We start from the raw sequence: 20,467 nt of genomic DNA on the forward strand, positions 1-20,467 counted from the left end.
AAGCGAGAGAAATGTTGAGAAAGGATGGAAATTACTTTTAAAAGTGATGGCCACTCAAAATCTTTACTGGTTCTCGAATAACGGCGAGTTAACCTGTTGGCACAGGACTCTGAACTCAAATGTTTGTTCCGTAAAATTTGTATAGAACCCTTCAACGCATGAAAACCCGTTATTGTACGGATGGTATTAAATGGTATTTTAATATAGGTAGTTGAAAATGAGGCTATATAGTCGAAGATGGTTTACACTTTACAGTAATTAGGCTATCTTTTATAGCAACTAAATAAAAAAATAGTTTTTAACACAATGATATGACACATGAAAATATTAAAAGCTGGTTCACAATAAACCGGGAACGGAAACGGCAACGAGAACTAGAACGGAAATATTGTTAAAATAAATTAATTTAAATGTGAGCATTCACAATTAACTATTCCGAATGCTCACATTTAAATACTGTACATTTATTTTAACGTTATTTCCGTTCTCGTTTCCGTTCCCGGTTTATTGTGAACCAGCATATACTACAGAAAACTACACTTTCTATTGGTGTGCACGTTATAAATTATTGCTACAGAACAATTCTTATTGTATTGTAGCCACGTTGCAATATAAAATGATATAGGCCTATAGGGTTTAGAATAATTATCTTATATGTTATAGGAACGAGAATAACAAATTAAGAATTAATACGATTTCTAATACGTTGTACCTAATGATAACTTACAAGACAATAATAATAAATAATAACCATCATAATAATCCTGATAATCATAATCTTGATCATCCTAATGATTACGATAATGATAATGATAACAGTGATACTAATAATAATGATATAATGATCATAATAATACAATAATCATAATAATCGTCATAATCGCTGTAGAATAACGGTTAGCACACCTGACTGTGAAACGATCGGGTTCCAGTTCGAATCTTGGTTAGGACAAGTGAAGACTGGTTCATAATAAACCGGGAACGGAAACGACAACGATAACGGAAATATTGTTAAAATAAATGCATTTAAATGTGAGCATTCACAATTAACTTTCACGTTCCCGTTCCCGGGCTCCGGCAATCTTCTCGTTAATTGTGAATGCTCACATTTAAATACATTTATTTTAATATTATTTCTCGTTGTCGTTTCCGTTCCCGGTTTATTGTGAACCAGCCTTTACCAGGCTGAGGTTTCTCGCCTCAACCCATTGAGAGCAAATGCTGGGTAACTTTCGGCGCTGGACCCTGGACTCATTTCGCTGGCATTATCATCATCTCATTCAGACAGCAGTTGATAAAGCGTCGTAAAGTAATTTAATAATAATAATAATAATAATAATAATAATAATAATAATAATAATAATAATAATAATAATAATAATAATAACCCTCTTTTATTCTCTGTTATTATGATAAAGCAAATGTAAATGACACTCAGGAGGAAACGCGGAATAAATATGGGGGGAAATGCCTGTTATTCGGTTGAGAAGCTTTTGTCATCCAGCCTGCTCTCCAAAAACTTGAAAGTTAGAATTTATAAAACAGTTATATTACCGGTTGTTCTGTATGGTTGTGAAATTTGGACTCTCACTTTGAGAGAGGAAGAGAGGTTAAGGGTGTTCGAGAATAAGATTCTTAGGAAGATATTTGGGGCTAAGAGGGATGGAGAATGGAGGAAGTTGCACAACGTAGAACTGCACGCGTTGTACTCCTCACCTGATATAATTGAATGTGAATGAATGAATGAATGAATGAATGAATGAATGAATGAATGAATGAATGAATGAATGAATGAATGAATGAATGTTAGCCATGATGTCCCATGTTGGGCACAGGCCTCCTGTGATGGGTTAGAACCCCCTCGACAGGGATGGCTCAAGATGATATAATTAGGAATATTAAATTCAGAGGTTTGAGAAGGGGATAACATCTAGCAGGTATGGGCGAATCCAGAAATGCATATAGAGTGTTAGTTGGATGGCCGGAGGGAAAAGACGTTTGGAGAGGCAGAGACGTAGATCGGAAGATAATATAAAAATGGATATGCTGGTAGAGATTGGATTAATCTTGCTCAGGATAGAGACCGATGGCGGGCTTATGTGAGAGCGGCAATGAACCTCCGGGTTCCTTAAAACGCATTTGTAAGTAATAATGATTCATTTGTGAAAGGATCTACTCTATTTCGTAATTCTGTCCTTCCTCTTGTAAAAGTGTTTCCATTTCACATTCAGCATTTTGTCAGTTGGGAAACAAAAATATCTTTTGTCAGAGTCCTTGGTCCTTTATAATATAAATAAGTATTAATTATTTTATTTCGTCCTTACACAGCGCAATAATTACCCATGCTGATGAAGATGCCGTTGCATAACAACAAAACATCCAGATGTGAAGGCGCAATATAATAATAATAATAATAATAATAATAATAATAATAATAATAATAATAATAATAATAATAATAATAATACAGTCGTGTGATATCCATTACTACAGCGTATACAAAACACTATCGAATAATTTTTTTTTCTCGCTCGCTGTGGGTTTATTTTATTTTAAATCCACCACCAACAGAAGCAGGCTTCCAATTACAGGTGGCTTACCTAGAGCGTATTCCGAATCTCACCGGTGAGCAATCCGATGGCATCACGGTGTTCCGAATTCCACCGATGACGTCATTGATGTTCCACCGGTGTCGCACCGGTGCCATCAACTTGCAGAGGTGGTGGCAGTCTCCATCAGCCGCCATCAGTGAATCTGATTGGTTCTTGTATAGGGCGGGAATTAGCAGACGAATAACATCGTGCACTGTTGTGTCATGGCGATGTGTTCTGTTTTAGTTCTGCTGCATTGTTTGTAATGAGCACAACGTAAAAACAATATGTTAATGGCTTATGAGCGAACATGTCAAAGGACCCGTTATTACTACCGGTTCAAGAAATAAATTGTTTATGCTATCTTTTCTTTGAACGAGATGGGAGTACGAAAATTTCGCAAAATTTTGCTAGCGTAGCACAGACAACAACTTATACAGTCGCCATGACAGCCATCGATCCTTCCAGCAGTTTTGTTCCTTATTTCGCTGCAACGTGACGTCGTTGATGCCACCGGACCGGTGAGATTCGGAATACGCTGATAGATATACAGTATACACAAAATACATAATAAGAGAAAAAACAACAAAACAAACAACACAAACGAAAGAAAGAAAATACATAATGGTAATAGATGCTAGAATATAATATTACAGCTAATACAGTGCCAAATATTAATATAATGATGCAAAATTATTAAAAACTAGAGTAAAAACATTATAATACACTTCTTCATAATTTAAATATCTAAGGAAATACAATACTTTTTAATATTGTATGAATTTTTTCAATTGTTAAACTGAAATCCAATTGAGAATCACAGTTTAAAGACAGAGAGTTTTAAGTATTACACATAACAAACAATGAAGAGTTCTTGAAGAAAACAGTTCCAGGAATAGGAATAATAAAAGGTTGCCTATGACGTAATTCTGTTCTTTTTACATTGAACTGAAGGAATTTAAGAAAATCACAGTTATTCAATATACCGTTAACAGTCTTATAGAGTAAAATTTGGCTATTTATTAATCGTCGAGATTTTAAAGTTTTATAATTAAATTCAAAAAGCAACTGATTATATGAAATTTGCTTGTCATAAGACGACACGTGATGTTTTTTTTAATATAAATAACGTAAAAATCTTTTCTATTTGCATCTGATGGGACTGGAACTGAGATAACCATATTACAGACGCATACTCTAGCTTCCTTCTAACTAGAGTTTTATAAGGAGTATCAATAGTATTTATATTTTTAAATTCTTTTGTATTTCTTATTATAAATCCTAATTTTCTATATGCATCAATTACCGCGTGATTTAAGTGCATTTTAAAACATAAGTTGTGTGTGAAATAAATACCCAAATAAATGTGGAATGTGAACGAAATGCTCATAGCGAGGATATATATCATAGCTCCAACCATAACTTGTTATTGTTTTAGACTAGCTTAGGATTAGGTAACGACTGAAAGTGCTGCATTATTTTGCTTCTCCAGAAATGCAATAAATAGTTCATTAAAATAGTATGACTTCTGTAAGAATGTCGACAATCATAATGTGCTGTATTATTGCATACCACATTGCTGTGCCTTCTTAAATTACTTTATGAACATTAATATTTCAGAAAGAGTCACGAATTGCAGTGATGAGCGGCAATTAAGCCGGCAGTCAGTGTACGCATTTCATAACGATAAGTCGGCCGTGCGATATCAGGCCGAGACTCGGTATTCCTCGTGCCCAGTTTTGCCAACTGGACGGAAATGTAGCGGAGGGGAAAAAAATGGCATTGACGGGTGACGGATTTTCTGGCGGAAATTATTATTTACATCGTCCTTTGACTTTTTTAGCTGCTGTCATTTGTAATTGTTTAATTTTTGGGGGCGCGTAGGCCAACAAAGCACATCAACTGCAGAACTAGAGGCAGATAATGTGGATGAATTATTATTATTTTAATCAATATTGTTAAAGAAGTTGTGTTAATAGGGATATCTTATGCGAAGTTTTACCGTCAGATGGCAGGAGCGTTCCATGCGGCGCAACATGTTGTAGGGCTATGTTTTGTCATATGCTACAGTTGATTACGTTTTCCCGCTTGTTGGTTTTCTGTGCGTGTCAAAATTATATTTACAGTTAGGTATTTTGTATAACCTAGTATAATTTAATATAATTCAATATTTTCTTACCTCATCATTTAATTTAATTTACAATAAATAATAAAGTAAACCTGTATAATATTGAGCGATTCCCCGAGATGGGTGGGGAAATCTGCAGTATGCAGAATATAGATACGAGTAAATTGAACCTAAACGAGAACTTTGAGAACAATATGCATGAATAAAAAAATAGGAAATATGTCGAAAGTGAATATTGCCCTCTTTAATAAGTAGTATTTAAGAACCGTACGCTAAAAACAGGATATGCAGCCACCAATGTGTTTTTTTTTATAGGGAAGAGACTATCGAGATTGAATTCCTTGTATTTTTTCTGTAGTTGCAGAAAGATCAAATGCAATTTTTAATAGGATGATATAATAGGATCGCAATAGTGTCACAATTAGTAGTGTGTTTTGTAGGTTAAGGACATGCAGTTTTGAATACTGTGTGGGATGATTTTGAAAATTTGAACTTAAAATATGGCTTTAACAGTACATTAAAAACATTATTCACGAAATGGATTTCACTAGGGATCGTCCTGGATAATAAACATTCCAGTTTATCGAGAGTTTACAGCAGGCGTAAAATTCGGAGACTCCTACAACTACTGCATATAATCTAAGCTAACATAGCCCGCTGTCGAGGTTGCATATGTTTTTATTAATTTTCTTTTTCCTCTTCCAAAATGAAACTATAGTCAACAATTCCTTACTTGAAGTACAGTAGTTACTTTTATTTAATAGCTAGCACTTTCGAGGCCCAATTTTATTACTTATATTTTTTAAGGTTTAAAGCATATATTCAGAATATTTCGGGACCTGATTGAAGACAAAAAGCTTTCCCTGGTTTTTACATATAGGAACATAACAAAAATTTGCCATTTTTAGTTTTTAAGAGTATTTAATATACTAATACACTATGTATAACCTCAATGTTTATATACCGAAAAACAAATGCACACGCAAAGCGCATCCCTCATAGTACACGTGCGCTATCTGTTGGTGCTAGTTCAGGATATCCCTATATTTGCTTTTATTTGTATATAGATATGAGTGGGTCTTACTTTTTTTTTTAATTTTGACGGATTCTGACGGATTTCCAGGTGATAGACTGACGGGGATATAATTTGTGTGTTGGCAACACTGCTCGTGCCCGAGAGTGGCAATCTCGATAATACGATTCTCGGAACTGGCGTTATCGGCCAGCTAGCATCGTCTACGAGAACGAGCGGGAGTAAGAGGCTGCCCGACTCTAATTAGTATAGCATGACAATTACAAAGGGACTTCACAAATTTATTTTGAATACATACCATGTGGTATTCAGGAAATGCTGTATATATTTCGTGTCTGAAGGTCCTTCTGAGGAAGTAGACTGCAGTGAATGTGACTGTTTAATTTCCGGTGCTCCCATAAGCTGATGCAGTGGTACTAAAATCGTTCTCAGAACACTTAGGAACATGTTGATGCGCAAGGATACAGGTTGTGTTATCGGGTGGTGTGTTATCGTGGTAGTGATCCTGCAACACCATGGTACGACCGGGTCCATTCTGGGCACCGCAATATCTGTTATTTCGATGGGACGAGAGATTATCGAAGGAATCCAATTCCTGTGGAATGAATTAGGTAAGACCGGCGCACAGTGGTCTAGAATGCAAATTTAGCGGGACATATTAATAACTTTTCAGTTACCTAACAGATTTTTATGAAATTGTACACAGTAGTTACAGGTAGCATATATGTTTTGTATGCAAGCTGTCGTTACGCTGGTATAAGGGGAACTACCCCTTATAGGGGGGCGCATTTGGACAAAATTAGTAACTTTTCTCCTATCTGATAGAATTTTATGAAATTTTACAAAACAGTTACAAGTAGCATATATGCTTTGTATACAAGCTCTGATTACGTTAGTATAAGGGGAACTACCCCTTATATGGGGCGCAATTAGACAAAATTAGTAACTTTTCTCCTATTTAACATATCTTTATGAAATTTTACACAGTAGTTACAGGTAGCATATATGTTTTGTATACAAGTTCTCGTTACGTTGGTATAAGGGGAACTACCCCTTATAGGGGGGGCGCATTTAGACAAAATTAGTAACTTTTCTCCTATTTAATAGATTTTTATGAAATTTTACAAAGCAGTTACAAGCAAGTAGCATATATGTATGTATTTATTTACACTGCAAGTGGGCAGGCACAGTGTTTTGTATACAAGCTCTGATTACGTTGGTGTAAGGGGAACTACCCTTTATAGGGGGCGCAATTAGACAAAATTAGTAACTTTTCTCCTATTTAACAGATTTTTATGAAATTTTACACAGTAGTTACAGGTAGCATATATGTTTTGTATACAAGCTCTCGTTACGTTGGTGTAAGGGGAACTACCCCTTATAGGGAGGCGCAATTAAACAAAATTAGTAACTTTTCTCCTATCTGACAGATCTTTATGAAATTTTACAAAGCAGTTACAAGTAACATATGTTTTGTATACAAGCTCTGATTACGTTGGTATAAGGGGAACTACCCCTTATAGGGGGCGCAATTAGACAAAATTAGTAACTTTTGTCCTATTTAACATATCTTCATGAAATTTTACACATTAGTTACAGGTAGCATATATGTTTTGTATACAAGCTCTCATTATGTTGGCATAAGGGGAACTACCCCTTATAAGGGGCCGCAATTAGACAAAATTAGTAACTTTTGTCCTAACAGATTTTTATGAAATTTTATACAGTAGTTACACTTAGTGCATTTGTTTTGTGTACAAACTCTGTTTACGTTGGTATAAGCAGAAGTGCCCCTTACAGGGGGATGCATTTAGACAAAATTTGTAACTTTTCTTGTCTTAACAGATTTTATAAAACTTTATACAGTAGTTACAGGTAGTAAACTTGTTTTGTATACAAGCTCTAAGTCTCTGGATTGTTTTTGTTTCGACCTCATACTTGCTGTAATGGAAAAGCTTTTTTGGGCACCCAGACTTTTTCCAGGGGTAAGTTTTCTATAAATTTTCATTACTATTACGATGAGAACCTAATTTAATAAGCAGCTCACTAAGCCAATGTCAATTTCGTTAAAAAAAAAAACGCATATTCCTTATCCTCTTGCTCTCCAACGATAAATTATCTTATGGGGGAAAATGTAACATTTTAGGTACTATTGCACCTTTTGGGCACTCGGGAAGCTTATTTGATACATAATTAACAAACTGTCATCTTGAATTCCCTGAATTGTAATGCGGAAGCAGATTCGGTTGACAGATATTGAAATAACTGCAACCGACAAAAATTGCACTACTGCACCTCGAAAGAATAGTGCTCATAATTTATTACTTCCGCAAATCTGCGCATCTTAAGACTAGATTTAAAATAGAGGTAAATAGTGGAGGAAGTGAAAAAAAAACATTTTTGGACGAAACAAAGGGGGTTATTTTTTCTCTACCTTAGCAAAGTCTGCATTCAATTGTTATATTTATATTTTGTCCCGTGCCCATTCATGCTAATTTGCCATACTATAATAACATTAAATGTAACAAAAACAGTGTCACATACCCAAAGAACTACGTCTTGATACGCTGGTACCAAATATGAATGGAATGGACAACTTACAACAGAGTTACAGCACAATGAAAACGGCGGACTCGCGACGCTTGCTGAATAAGAATGTTGGGTGGCGAAATGTGGCATGTTACTGGCTTCTTATCTCGCTATGCTGCCACCTCCGCTGATAAAGATAATCAATTGAGTGTTACTCAGTTATATAGGAAAAATAATATAAGGGTTTAATTTCATTTTTTTACATGTCATTTTTCTACATTTGTCTTCCTAAATATGGATTTTAGACCACTGTGCGGCGGTTGAATATTGGTTCTGACTGCTATACAATGAATTACAAATACCTAATTAGTTGAACTGTAGTGCCAGGCTAATACCCAAACTGGACAGTGTCGCACTTTGGATTCTACTGCAGCTCTACACGTCTACTGCTTGCTTATAAAGTGTTGACACATGAACATTTGCATTCATTCGTCATAAAGTCCTCGGATTGAGTTCTTAATACTCAAGATCTCTGAGCCAAACTTTTAAAGACCTACTTACTCATCACTCACTTCAGCGCTCATTTATGCTAACTAGCTGAATGGAGCTCTCTAATTAGTAAAATAAATTGGATAAAGTTTTTGTCGAATAATTATTCCTTAATGGATTAACTGCAGTAATTGCATTAATAAATAAGTCAAGGAACATACAAAATTACAATGAATTTATGAACATTAAGAAACATGCCAAAGGATAAGGTTTAATTTTATCCCGAGCAATCTTTTTATTATTATTATTAGTTTGCTGTATCATCTATTAGGATATTTAGTGTCGATGGAAGGTGATAGCGAAATTGTATTTGGCGAGATGAGGCAGATGATTCGTCATATATTATCTGCCATTCACCTTATGGTTGGGGAAAACCTCGGGAAAACCCAACTTGTTAATCAGCCCAATCGGGAATCCAATCCACAACCGAGTGCAACTCGAGAATACCAGGCAAACGAGCCTACCTAGGACACGAGTTATGCCGATGGTTATTATTATTATTATTATTATTATTATTATTATTATTATTATTATTATTATTATTATTGGAACAGATGTATCAGCTCCTAAGAGCCACTTATCACAATAGTGCCCAAAAAAAGACAGTGAAAGTAATGTTTTTAGTAATCGTTCGATAACCTGTAATCGATTATCGATAAATGCCACCAAAAGAAAGAAACTAAATGGTATAATTCCTCCATTCCTCATTAAAAAGGCTAAGTAATATGACAGGTGATATTTTTCAGCTACCAATAAAGCAAAATTGAATAAGAAGATCTACACTAGACAAATTATTTTTATGTTCGTAAGAACAAATTAAAGGATATGCAAGTGTTGAGCACAACGTTATCACTTCATAGCAATGTCAGATTGTATTTTGGCGCAGGGAAAATACTTGTCTTTTAGGAAAACACTCACCCTGTCACAATGTAGCAAAGCCATATTCTATTTTTGGTTTAGAAAATACAATATAGCACTGCTACTGAAACTGTCAGTTAATTTTGAGTTTGCTTATATATTTTATATCGATAGTACTCGTAATATGAATAGTAGGCTAACATTCATAGCATTCAATCAATTACATAGATGGACTCTATAATACGCCTGTTCATTATTATTATTATTATTATTATTATCATCATTATAATTATAATTATATTACGATATTAATGGGTGATATCTTATCAAAAGAAATGGAACCGATAGCGAGATGTGTGATGGGCAAAGCGAACGTACGGTAGCAGGTTATTTCAGAACACTTGTTTCTCTTGGTTGATTATCGCCATACCATCATCTTGCTGAGCCGTTCTAAGGAGTAACATTAAAACTGTGTCATTTAACGACGAAACTTCTTTTCATTTAATGGAATTCTATTCTAGTTCAGATAACAATACTTCAAAGTTACATAGTGACACTTTTGAAATGTCTAATTTTAATAAGTGTCCGCCATCGGGGAAATAACATAAAATGTTACTAAGGTTTGACGCACACCTTGTTCTCCGTTGTGGAGTAACGGTTAGCATGTCTGACCGTAAAACGAGTTCAAATCCCGATTGAAACAAGTTACATGTTTCAGTATAAACAACATTTTTTGGTATAATATCTATCATGATTTGGAAACTGTCCCTGATGTTATGGTGTAAGAATAATTTTGAATTTTACATCCGTTGATGCCTTCACTTACCGTGAATCATGTATAATATTTTATGTTTTCATAGTCATGGAGACGCAGACACGCATATTTGATTATCTTGAAACACTTAATACACTGACCGGCAAAAAAAAAAAAAAAAAAAACCGATCAGTTGAAAAAAAATACTAAAAGTCAAGTTTAAATGTAAATCATGAAGTAATCCCAGAAATAACTTAACTGTAATCGTATTTAATTTAAAGATTGTATTTTTATGAACTTGTGACACGTAAATTCACACCTTTCATACCAATTTTGAGTCAATGACCGTCATATGTTCATAAATCTGCACTTTTTTTTTTTTTTTTTTTTTTTTTTTTTTTTTTTTTTTTTTTTTTTTTTGAAATTCTGTAACATTTTTCACTTAACTTTGAGCTGAATAATTGTCCACTAAATTTCACTGAAAATAATGTTGATGCACGAAACTTAAATTCACACTAACAATAACTGAAACAAACACTCAGTATCTGGTGTGTCCCCCTCTGGCCCTAATTACAGCCGCCATTCTCTCAGGTATAGTTTCGATTATGGTTATGATGTCTCTCTGGTCGATATTGTCCCATTCCTCTTGAAGTGCCGCACGCAGATCACCTAAAGTCTCCGGAACAGGATTACCCAACAAATCCCAGAGATGTTCTATAGGGTTTAAGTCGGGACTCCGAACTGGCCAGTTGAGACGAACAATCTCCAATGCATCAAGATACTGTTATACGTAGCGCGCTGCATTGTCATCCACGAATATGAAATTATCTCCAATAAATGGAGCAAAGGGGACGACGTGATCGACGAGAATCTCGGTGAGCGTTGAGACTACCATTCTCGACGATCACCAATTCCGTTCGGGCCTACATGGAGATGTCGCCCCGCACCATCACGGAGCCTCCACTGAATGGCGTCCTTGCAGACAATGTTCACTCTGCATTTTGCTCTCCAGACTCTCTCCCTACCATCTGGGGATTTCAGGGAGAATCTGGACTCATCAGAGAACAGCACACTGCTCCACAGTCCATTGGGCATGCTGACGAGCGAACTGAAAACGGTCGACTTGGTGCTGTCTGGTCAGATCTGGTCCAGTAGCAGGTCGTCGTGATTTTGTTCTCCAAGGCGTCGTCCAACAGTCCTCTCGCTCACATTAACACCCCGCACATGTTGGAGTCGATTCCGAGCTTCAACTGCTGTGGTATGGCGGTTTCTTAGAACCTGGCTGACGAGAAATCGGTCATCTCGGACTGAAGTCTTTCTTTTTCTGCCAGATGCAGGTCTTCTGGAGTAACTCTGTGTTTCCCGGAACCGTTTCACAGCCTCTAGCACCGTGGTGTATGGTGCGCCTATGGTAGCAGCTGCGTAACGGAGGCTGTGTCCGTCATCAATGAGAGCGACAGCTCTGGCAACGTCTTGGGATGACAAGGCATTGTCTAAACCAAACTTACTGACGTAATGACAAACAAACCATTTTCGACAGTTGTTATTCATTTTCAAAAAGAAAAGAAAGCAATAAAGCAATAAAACCTCTTCAATTGTTTATGATTACCTACCCCACATGTTCAGCACAGAAACACACTCCTTCGTTGTTAGGCAATAAACCGAAGATTAATTGGTGTGAAAGGCGTGAATTTACGTGTCAAAAGTTCATAAAAGTGTAATTTTTAAATTTAATACGATAACAGTTATGTTATTTCTGAGATTAAGTCATAATTTACATTTAAACTTGACTTTTAGTATTTTTCTCAAGTGTTCGGTTTCTTTTGCCGGTCAGTGTATTTCTGCAAGTCATACCACGTTTTCTTGGACGACCACGGGCACTCAATATGAAAGGTTCACTTTGCATCGCAATAAGAATCACAAAATCTTTTCTTCCACCATCAGCATTTTAACACAATGCACTTGATTCACAATGTTCTGTCAAACGAGGGCGGCAATCTGAAACGCATATCTCATTAAACAAACCAAAGAAGAAAACAATCTCAAATGTATATAATTTAACATTCAAATTTTAACAAAATTATATATATTAATGGCGAGTACTAAACTGTTCCTCATTCATTCACATGAAATCAGTTGTGTAGACCAATTTACCGACAGAGTCATTGCCCAGAGTGCGCCATAGGAGACTGATTTACGCAACACCTGCGATGAGCTGATTATGATTTGTTGGGATGCCATAGGGGAGCTGAAGTTCCCGGAGAAAACTCCGGTGTTACCTGGACCGCGGGGTTGTCCAACACAAATTATAAATCGGGGGCATGCCGGGGATCGCCCACAGGTCCGCAGGATTGAAGTCCAGCGTTCTATCCACTAGAGCTAGACAATCATGGCGGCTAAATTAAATAGAGATATATTGTAAATCTACTTTCATTTCTTCTTATTTAAATAGGCCTACTCAATAACAATGCAACTTCTGACGGCCTTCGAAATACTGTATATGCTCAGCTTAGAAATGCTTGCAAAAACATAGTCATGAAAAAAATTAAATACTGGTAGTTCTGATCACTTTCGTAAAAGTTACAGCTTGCAGAGTTTTCCTGTGAATTTTATTAACAAAATTGCACTAAACATTCAACATTGAACATTTTGATACACGGAATTTTCTTAAAACAATGCGCGAGATACAATTTTATTATATGGGTATATACTCTATTCATCCTTCATTTCAATGCACATCCGGTATTTAATAACGTTAATCACATTAACAGATCAAACGATACATTCTTGCTACAATTCACATAGAAATGTAATACGCATCCGAACAGGAAAGTACGTTTTTGTGCTGTCCAGTGTCTATTATGTGAAGTGAACATAATTTTTAACCACTATTAGGAATTCTATGTATGCAGCGTTCCGCACCGAACGTTACGTTGAAATTTTCTGTCAAATTTTGTACACACAAAAGAAAAGCCTTACAACAAACAATAAAATTAGCTTATGATCAAAACTGCAAGGCCTTATTTAAGGAGGTTTAGGGTATAAGAAAGCGTTCCGTTATCGACATAGCGTGAGGACAGGAATTAAGGGAGTGTGCTAATCTTCATTCCATATAAGAAAATTTCGCATATCTAGAAATGAAAATATTTGAAGCCCTTCCTATTGGCTGTAGGATAAAGAACCTTTTTATGGCGCCTAGGACGCCACATTAATTAGTTCTCAAAGCACAACCTGTTATACTGTATACTCGTATTCACATAAACAAATTAGAATTGACAATGAGAAGGAGAGATAAACATCGTATGAAGAGTGCACTGCAAGAATGATGGATGTCACTTTCTTGTCGAAAATGAATCAAGACTGTCAATGTATAGCTTAATACATATAGAATGTACATACAGAGTTATACGGCATTAACACTGATAGTCATTGTCCAGTAATTATCGGAAAATCATAGTTAAGCTTTGAGCGCCAAGCATTTCAAACTATCAATTGCTTCTCCTGCAATGACATCCATCATTCTTGTACGGGTCCTGCCATTGTACAAAAAATTGTGTGATCAGACTTCCGTACAGCATAATACTATACAATGCATTAGAACTACGAGACACGTTTTTAAAATGAGTGCCGTTAATTAAAAAAATTAAACAAAATTATTTTCAAATTACTTTATTTACGTTGGATTCCACACACCTTAAACTGCTCTTCACATAGTTTCCACATTACTGAGGCATGTGTCATAACGGGGAACCAATTTTTGTTATATCTCATCATAGAAAGATGCCGTCTGTGATGAAAACCATATCTGCACTACTGCTTTCACATCAACATCGTCATGGAAATATTTGTCACCATGGAATTCTTCCTGAAGCATAAACAGGTAAAAATCACTTGGTGCTAAGTCAGGGCTGTAGGGAGAGTGATCAAATTGTTCCCAACAAAATGACAAAATTGGGTTTGTTTGGCTGTGTGTAGCCTGGCATTGGTTCATGATCATGAGTCATGACAATGCTAGTTCGTCAGAGGCTATCGAGAGTGCACCATTGAATGATGGAGAATTGTTAGGATGTCAAGGGGGAATAGGAGTAGCCTACCCGGAGAAAACTCCTGTTGCCTAAAGGTCCGCTGAGCTACACTACTAATAAACGTAAACTGAACTGACAATCTCAACAGCAAAGGCTACCTTCTAAATGAGAGTTGCGTAAATGTACCGCCTGTTGCAGATACATATTGTGTGGTTAATTGGGTGGCCTACTCAAGTTATTGCAGGCGAACTAATGTGACTAGGAGTCCCGAGAAGGGGCAAAACTTTATGTAAGGGGTGAGGATATACGTATTTGTTGATATTACGATGACAGAAATTACAGATTCAGCGGTAGTGCTCCAATCTCTTGTATTTGCGGACTACTGGAGCAAAGACGATACAGTAACGATGACTTTAGTGGACATGTTGCTAGTGTACGAACAGTGCGGACGAAATGAGGGGCAAGCAGCTGTCTTTTTTTTTAGTACGTTATTTAACGACGTTGTATCAACTACTCCGTTATTAACGTCAATGGGATTGGTGATATCGAGATATTATTGTCGAGCTGAGACCGAGTATTTGTCATAGATTACCTAACATTCGCCTTATGGTTGGGGAAAACCTCGGAAAAAACCCAACCAGATAATCAGTCCAAGTGGGAATCGAACCCCCGCCCTAGCGCAACTCCGGATCGGCATGCAAGCACCTCAGCCGACTGAGCTACGCCAGTGGCAGCAGCTGTCTTATACAATTATTTCTTGACAGACGATATCCTTTCTACAGCCAGTTAAGAGCTATAGAGGCCATCTCTGTGGAGTGACGGTTAGTATTTCTGACCGTGTAACGAGAGGGTTCAAATTCTGATTGGGAAAAGTTACAGGGTTTTCCCTCAATCCATTAAGAGCAAATGCTGGGTAACTTCTGGCGCTGGACCCTGGACTGTATTCATTTCGCTGACACTATCACCTTCATTTCAGTCAGACGCGAGATATCCATCGTAGTTGATAAAACGTCGTAAAATAACCCAATTTAGAAAGAAAAAGAGCTGTAGAATACAGACTTCCTCAACACGGGACATTGAATGTATCTCATACCAGCATTAAAACTGTGTCACGAGACTTGCACCTGGGACCTACGACAATCAACAGAATTCTTGAACGTGGTTGTAATAATAATAATAATAATAATAATAATAATAATAATAATAATAATAATAATACTAATAATAATAATAATAATAATAATTTGTTTTAGCTGGCAGAGTTAAGGCCATTAAGGCCTTCTCTTCCACTCAACCAGCAAAAAGTTGCCATCCATTTAAAAGGCACACCACACTGAAATCATGGCCAGGTTTCGCGAGTAGATTTTGCAACAGGTTGGTTTCATAGACATTATTAGATTCCCTAGATGTTTTTGCTATTTAAATTTATTTACTTAGGTCGATATTGGTACGAAAAATCGGCGAAAGATATCTAGAGAAGAATAAATAAGTGTAAGTTATGAAGTATTTATGGATCTAGAAAAGGCGTTTGACAGAGTGGATTAGGATAAACTGATGCGCATCCTAAAGAAAATTGGCGTGGGTTAGAAAGACAGGAGACTGTTCAGTAACCTGTATATGAAACAATGAGTCAACGTTAGGATAGGAGAAGAAATTTCAGAAGGAAGTGAAATATGGAGAGCAATACGTCAAGCATTTCTTTATCACTCACCCTGTTCAACATATATTTGGAAAATTTAGTGAAGAACTGTTTGCAGAACATGGGAGGAGTGATAGTAGGAGGAAGAATAGAGTGCATAAGATTTGCTGATGAAATGGTATTGTTAGCAGTAGAGGAGGTAATACTAAGGGATATGCTACTGGAGCTATATGACAGTCGTAGCAGTATGGAATGAAGATAAATGCAAACAAGACGAAGACCATGGTCACAGGAAGAAAAGTGAAGAAGATAAACTTGCGAATTCTAAATGAGGCAGTAGAGTAAATGGACAACTTCAGATACTTGGAGTGTACTATAAGCAGTAACATGAGTTGCTGCCAGGAAGTCAAAAGGAAGCTTTTTTTAAAAAAAGGAGCATCTTCTGCGGATCTCTGGAGAAAGAGACTAGTCAAGTACTTTGAGTGGAATGTGGCATTATATGAGGCAGAAACATGGACATTACGACGAGAGTGAAGATGACTAGAAACATTTGGAATGTGGATATGGAGATGAACGGAATGAGTGAAATTGACAGACAGAATAAGGAACAAAGCTGTGTTGGAAAGAGTGGGTGAAGAAAGAATGATGCTGAAACGGTTCAGTAAGAGGATAAGGAAGTGTCTGGGTCACTGGTTGAGAAGAAACTGCCTTCTGAAGGATGCACTGGAAGGAATGGTGAATGGGAGAAGAGTTCGGGCACAAGAAGATATCAGATGATAGACGACATTAAGATATATGGATCGTATGAGGAGACTATGAGGAAGGCAGAAATAGGAAAGACTGGAGAATGCTGGGTTTGCAGTGAAAGATCTGCCCTTGGGCACAATACTATGAATGAATGAATTGGCAATGATGGACATTTAAGGAGAATTTTGTGACGGATGAGTGCACGTTTGGAAGCAATGGCATTTAAAAATGTTCTCGATGACGTCATAACTCGCACAAGTCTCAAAAATACTTTGCTTTCATAAATATATTCTTTTCAAAGTATAAGGTTTGAGATTTTTGCCCAAAAACTTCTCATTCAATTTCAACTACAATTATTTTTAAACGTCGTGAATAATTTTCCATCATGATAGTCATTCAGCGAACGCCGCAGCAACTTCTCGAGGTGTTTTGGACACAAAATATCCTGGCCGATGGATAGATCACTACTTTTTCGTATGAGTGGCATCCGAGATTCGCCGATTTTACATCCTTATTTTTGTGGGGCTACATACGCGATAGTATTCGCGTTGAATTACCTCAAAACAAGCATGATCTTGTCAGACGAATCAGAGCAGCAAGTGATAACGTCACACCCCTCATGCTAGGAAGAGGGCGAGAAAGCGTCTAGTACTGTGTGCAGAACACAATAGTGGCTGTTTTGAACTTCTTAAGCAAATAAATCCTACAAAATAACGTATTTGTATTATTTGTTCATGTTTTGTCAGAATAAAACATACCGCCTATGTATCATTCTGGTAGGTAACACTTTCGACTGCACACTATGTATCTGCAAAACCTGGTTCATACAAAGGGCAATCAATAAGTTTCTGGACTGCCCTAAATGTAGGCAACAAACAGGACACAGGAAACCAAGAAGTTATCTAGAACCATTGAAACGCCTGGAATCTATACTAAATGCATCACTTGAAAGGCAGAGAAAAAGACTAGCCATGAGGCGTAAATGGAGATTTTCCAGAAAAAATCGCAATAGGTCCTTGAATGTTTGCACAAAATCACGTGTACAAGATCAATTATTAAACACAATCTGATGTTGTTTGATAGACAACTCAACAGGCATAGAAGTAATGATATTTAGTGACACGCGTATTATGTTTAACGGTGCAATAAATACAAGTGCAGTTTGGAAATATGGTGATTGCACCTTATATATCTGCCTGCTAGTCAAAAGTGCTTAGATGTTATCAATCTATCATAATATATGCGAAAAGGATGTCCTGGTGCAGGATAACATGGCCACATATATTAATCGCTTTAGTGGCTTGTAACTAGATCTCGGATTTTAGGCTAAATGCCTATTTTTGCTCTAGGGATAAACTATAATAATTAAATAACTTGACCTTTTATAGTAAAATACGAACGCTTGGAAGGGTTTTTATGGTGTTTAAAATTCGTATTTTGCCCATTGTGACCTATTATAATATTTTAGAGCCTAAAAATGCTATTTCTATTTTGTTAAAACGCATTTTAAATGTTGTTTCGTGTAGCAATGGAAGATAAAGTTGTTAATATATAGGATGGGTTTGGTTCAAAGACCGTGTGATAGTTAATTGCACGAATGAAGAAATTCCTGGAAAGTTGAACAGGCAGTAGAAATGTGAAGGATGTACTTCTTTCTATGTAAATCAGCATAACATATATTGCTAGATTTAAATATGCATCCATTTACTTCGGTATCACTGGAAGTACTTTTTCCGTTTATAAAATGGTGTCTAAGGAATGGCAAAGTTTCACAACAGGATATTTGGAGAAAATCTTATATTTTGGAATGCTAATTATGAATCTGTTAATTGTAAATTCACTGGTAAATTTCCGGTAATTAATTTACTTATGATATGGACACTTATGTATCAGCAGCCTTAGAACTATGAGGCCGAGGAATCAATTAATAATATCCATAACTTAAGACATACAAGTAACAAAAATAAAGTTTCTAACCACAGTAATTATTTACTTTTTTTTTCTTCTTCACCGTATAGCATAATGCTTAATACTCACTGATTAATTGAGTTTTTGTGGCTACTGCAGTTCTGAGTGGATATAAACAAATTTTAGGTACATAAAACTGTATTTCAGGTCCCTAAAACTTTATTTTTTGTGCCTGTTTTAATAATTTTAGAGCCTATTTTAGGTGCCTTAAAGTTCATTTTAAGGACCAAAAAATCCGAGGTCTACTTAACTGTTAAACGGTACATTTCCGAAACACTAACTCATGACAAAATTTTCCTTGTGACACTCTCTATTAACACAACACGTCTGTAATAGTCAAGCCGACTGCAGACTGTAAAATTAAGTTAATCGCTAGACCAAAATAGGAACGTTGAATGTACTGTACACTAATCGGATATTTTTCAGAACCCAACACTTCGCCAGATATGGATGGGATTGATGGAAAAGAGAGAAAAGTGCTGGAGCGCATCGGGAAGGTGACACGCCAGCTAGACAGACTGAAGGAGCAGCAGTCCATGACCGCATCCATGATTAACACCCTAATGCACGATCTGCCGTAGCAAATGCGTCTCCAATACAGACTCGAGAAACTTACAGAATATATGAGCCACATTGACATCAAAGACTTAGAGCTCAAAAGGTGACTTCCGTGTTCTGTCCATTAGGAGAACGTGCCATGTTAATGTATCTGTACTTTGAATTCACATAGAATACCAATCCTGATAGTTCAATAATTTGTAACTCAAGAAAATCAACTAGCTTTGAGAATTGTCTTCACTACATGCCACTGAAGAGGGTAAAATACTTGACTGAAATCGCAACTAGTAAAAAATATTTCTATATAATATAATAATTCCTCCTATAATCTTCTTCCCTAGATATGAATCATAGACCTACTGTTTCGTTTGTAGCTTACTCAACGAAAAAAAAAAAATCTCAAAGAAAACTGTTGGCTTTTATTATGTGTTTTTGATTTGAAATAAAAATAGATTAATGTTGACTAAAATTATTTCATATAGATTACTAACAGATGAACGAGTCACATATATTGAATATGAATAATATGCTGCTAACAGTCTAAGAAAAGTCATTGTACATACAAGCAAATGCAATATCTGGGATATTTGAAAACTCGCATATTTCAGTGAAAATTTCGTAAGCAATTTTCTGCACCATAACTACTTTCTACTTATAATTTTACAAGCAGCAGCAGTAGCAGTAGTAGTAGTAGTAGTGGTAGTAGCCAGGACCGCCCATAGGGGGGACGGACAGACACCTCTCAAGTGGGGGGTCTGGGCGCCAGGGATTCCGGCCCGATCTTTAGGGAGAGGAAGACAAAATAATCACAAATCTTTTTTTATATGGAATTAAAATATTGGCAACATAATAAATATTTATGGGACGGCCCACAATTCGTATGGGTGGTCCGGTAGTAGTAGGCTAGATGTGGGAGCAGCAGTAGTAGTGTAGCAGCAACAGTAGTACCAACAGCAACAAATAGTAGTGACAGATTACGATAATGATTTGAAGACAACAGACAAATCATTATCAGAATCTGCCCAACTTACAGCCACATTGTAACAAATAGTGGCAAAGCTCTTAAGAGGCTTAGGCTTTTGAGGCTA

General features: G+C 36.4%; 1 protein-coding gene and 1 long non-coding RNA gene across 3 annotated transcripts in view; one reads left to right on the plus strand and one right to left on the minus strand.

The window, feature by feature from the left end:
• The window catches only part of LOC138695891 (uncharacterized), a 209,759-nt gene that overhangs the window by 78,172 nt on the left and 111,120 nt on the right, over positions 1 to 20,467 (minus strand). The gene's annotated exons all lie outside the window — the stretch shown is intronic.
• The window catches only part of LOC138695842 (uncharacterized), a 36,995-nt gene continuing 22,498 nt past the window's right edge, over positions 5,971 to 20,467 (plus strand). For both annotated transcript variants that reach the window (XM_069820126.1, XM_069820132.1), the window contains exons 1-2: positions 5,971 to 6,363; positions 19,248 to 19,482. In XM_069820126.1, the coding sequence (XP_069676227.1) occupies positions 19,406 to 19,482 (77 nt within the window). In that variant the 5' untranslated portion in view covers positions 5,971 to 6,363; positions 19,248 to 19,405. The remainder of the gene's footprint in view (positions 6,364 to 19,247; positions 19,483 to 20,467) is intronic.

This window comes from Periplaneta americana, chromosome 1 (genome assembly GCF_040183065.1).
Source record: "Periplaneta americana isolate PAMFEO1 chromosome 1, P.americana_PAMFEO1_priV1, whole genome shotgun sequence".
Lineage (NCBI taxonomy): Eukaryota > Metazoa > Arthropoda > Insecta > Blattodea > Blattidae > Periplaneta > Periplaneta americana.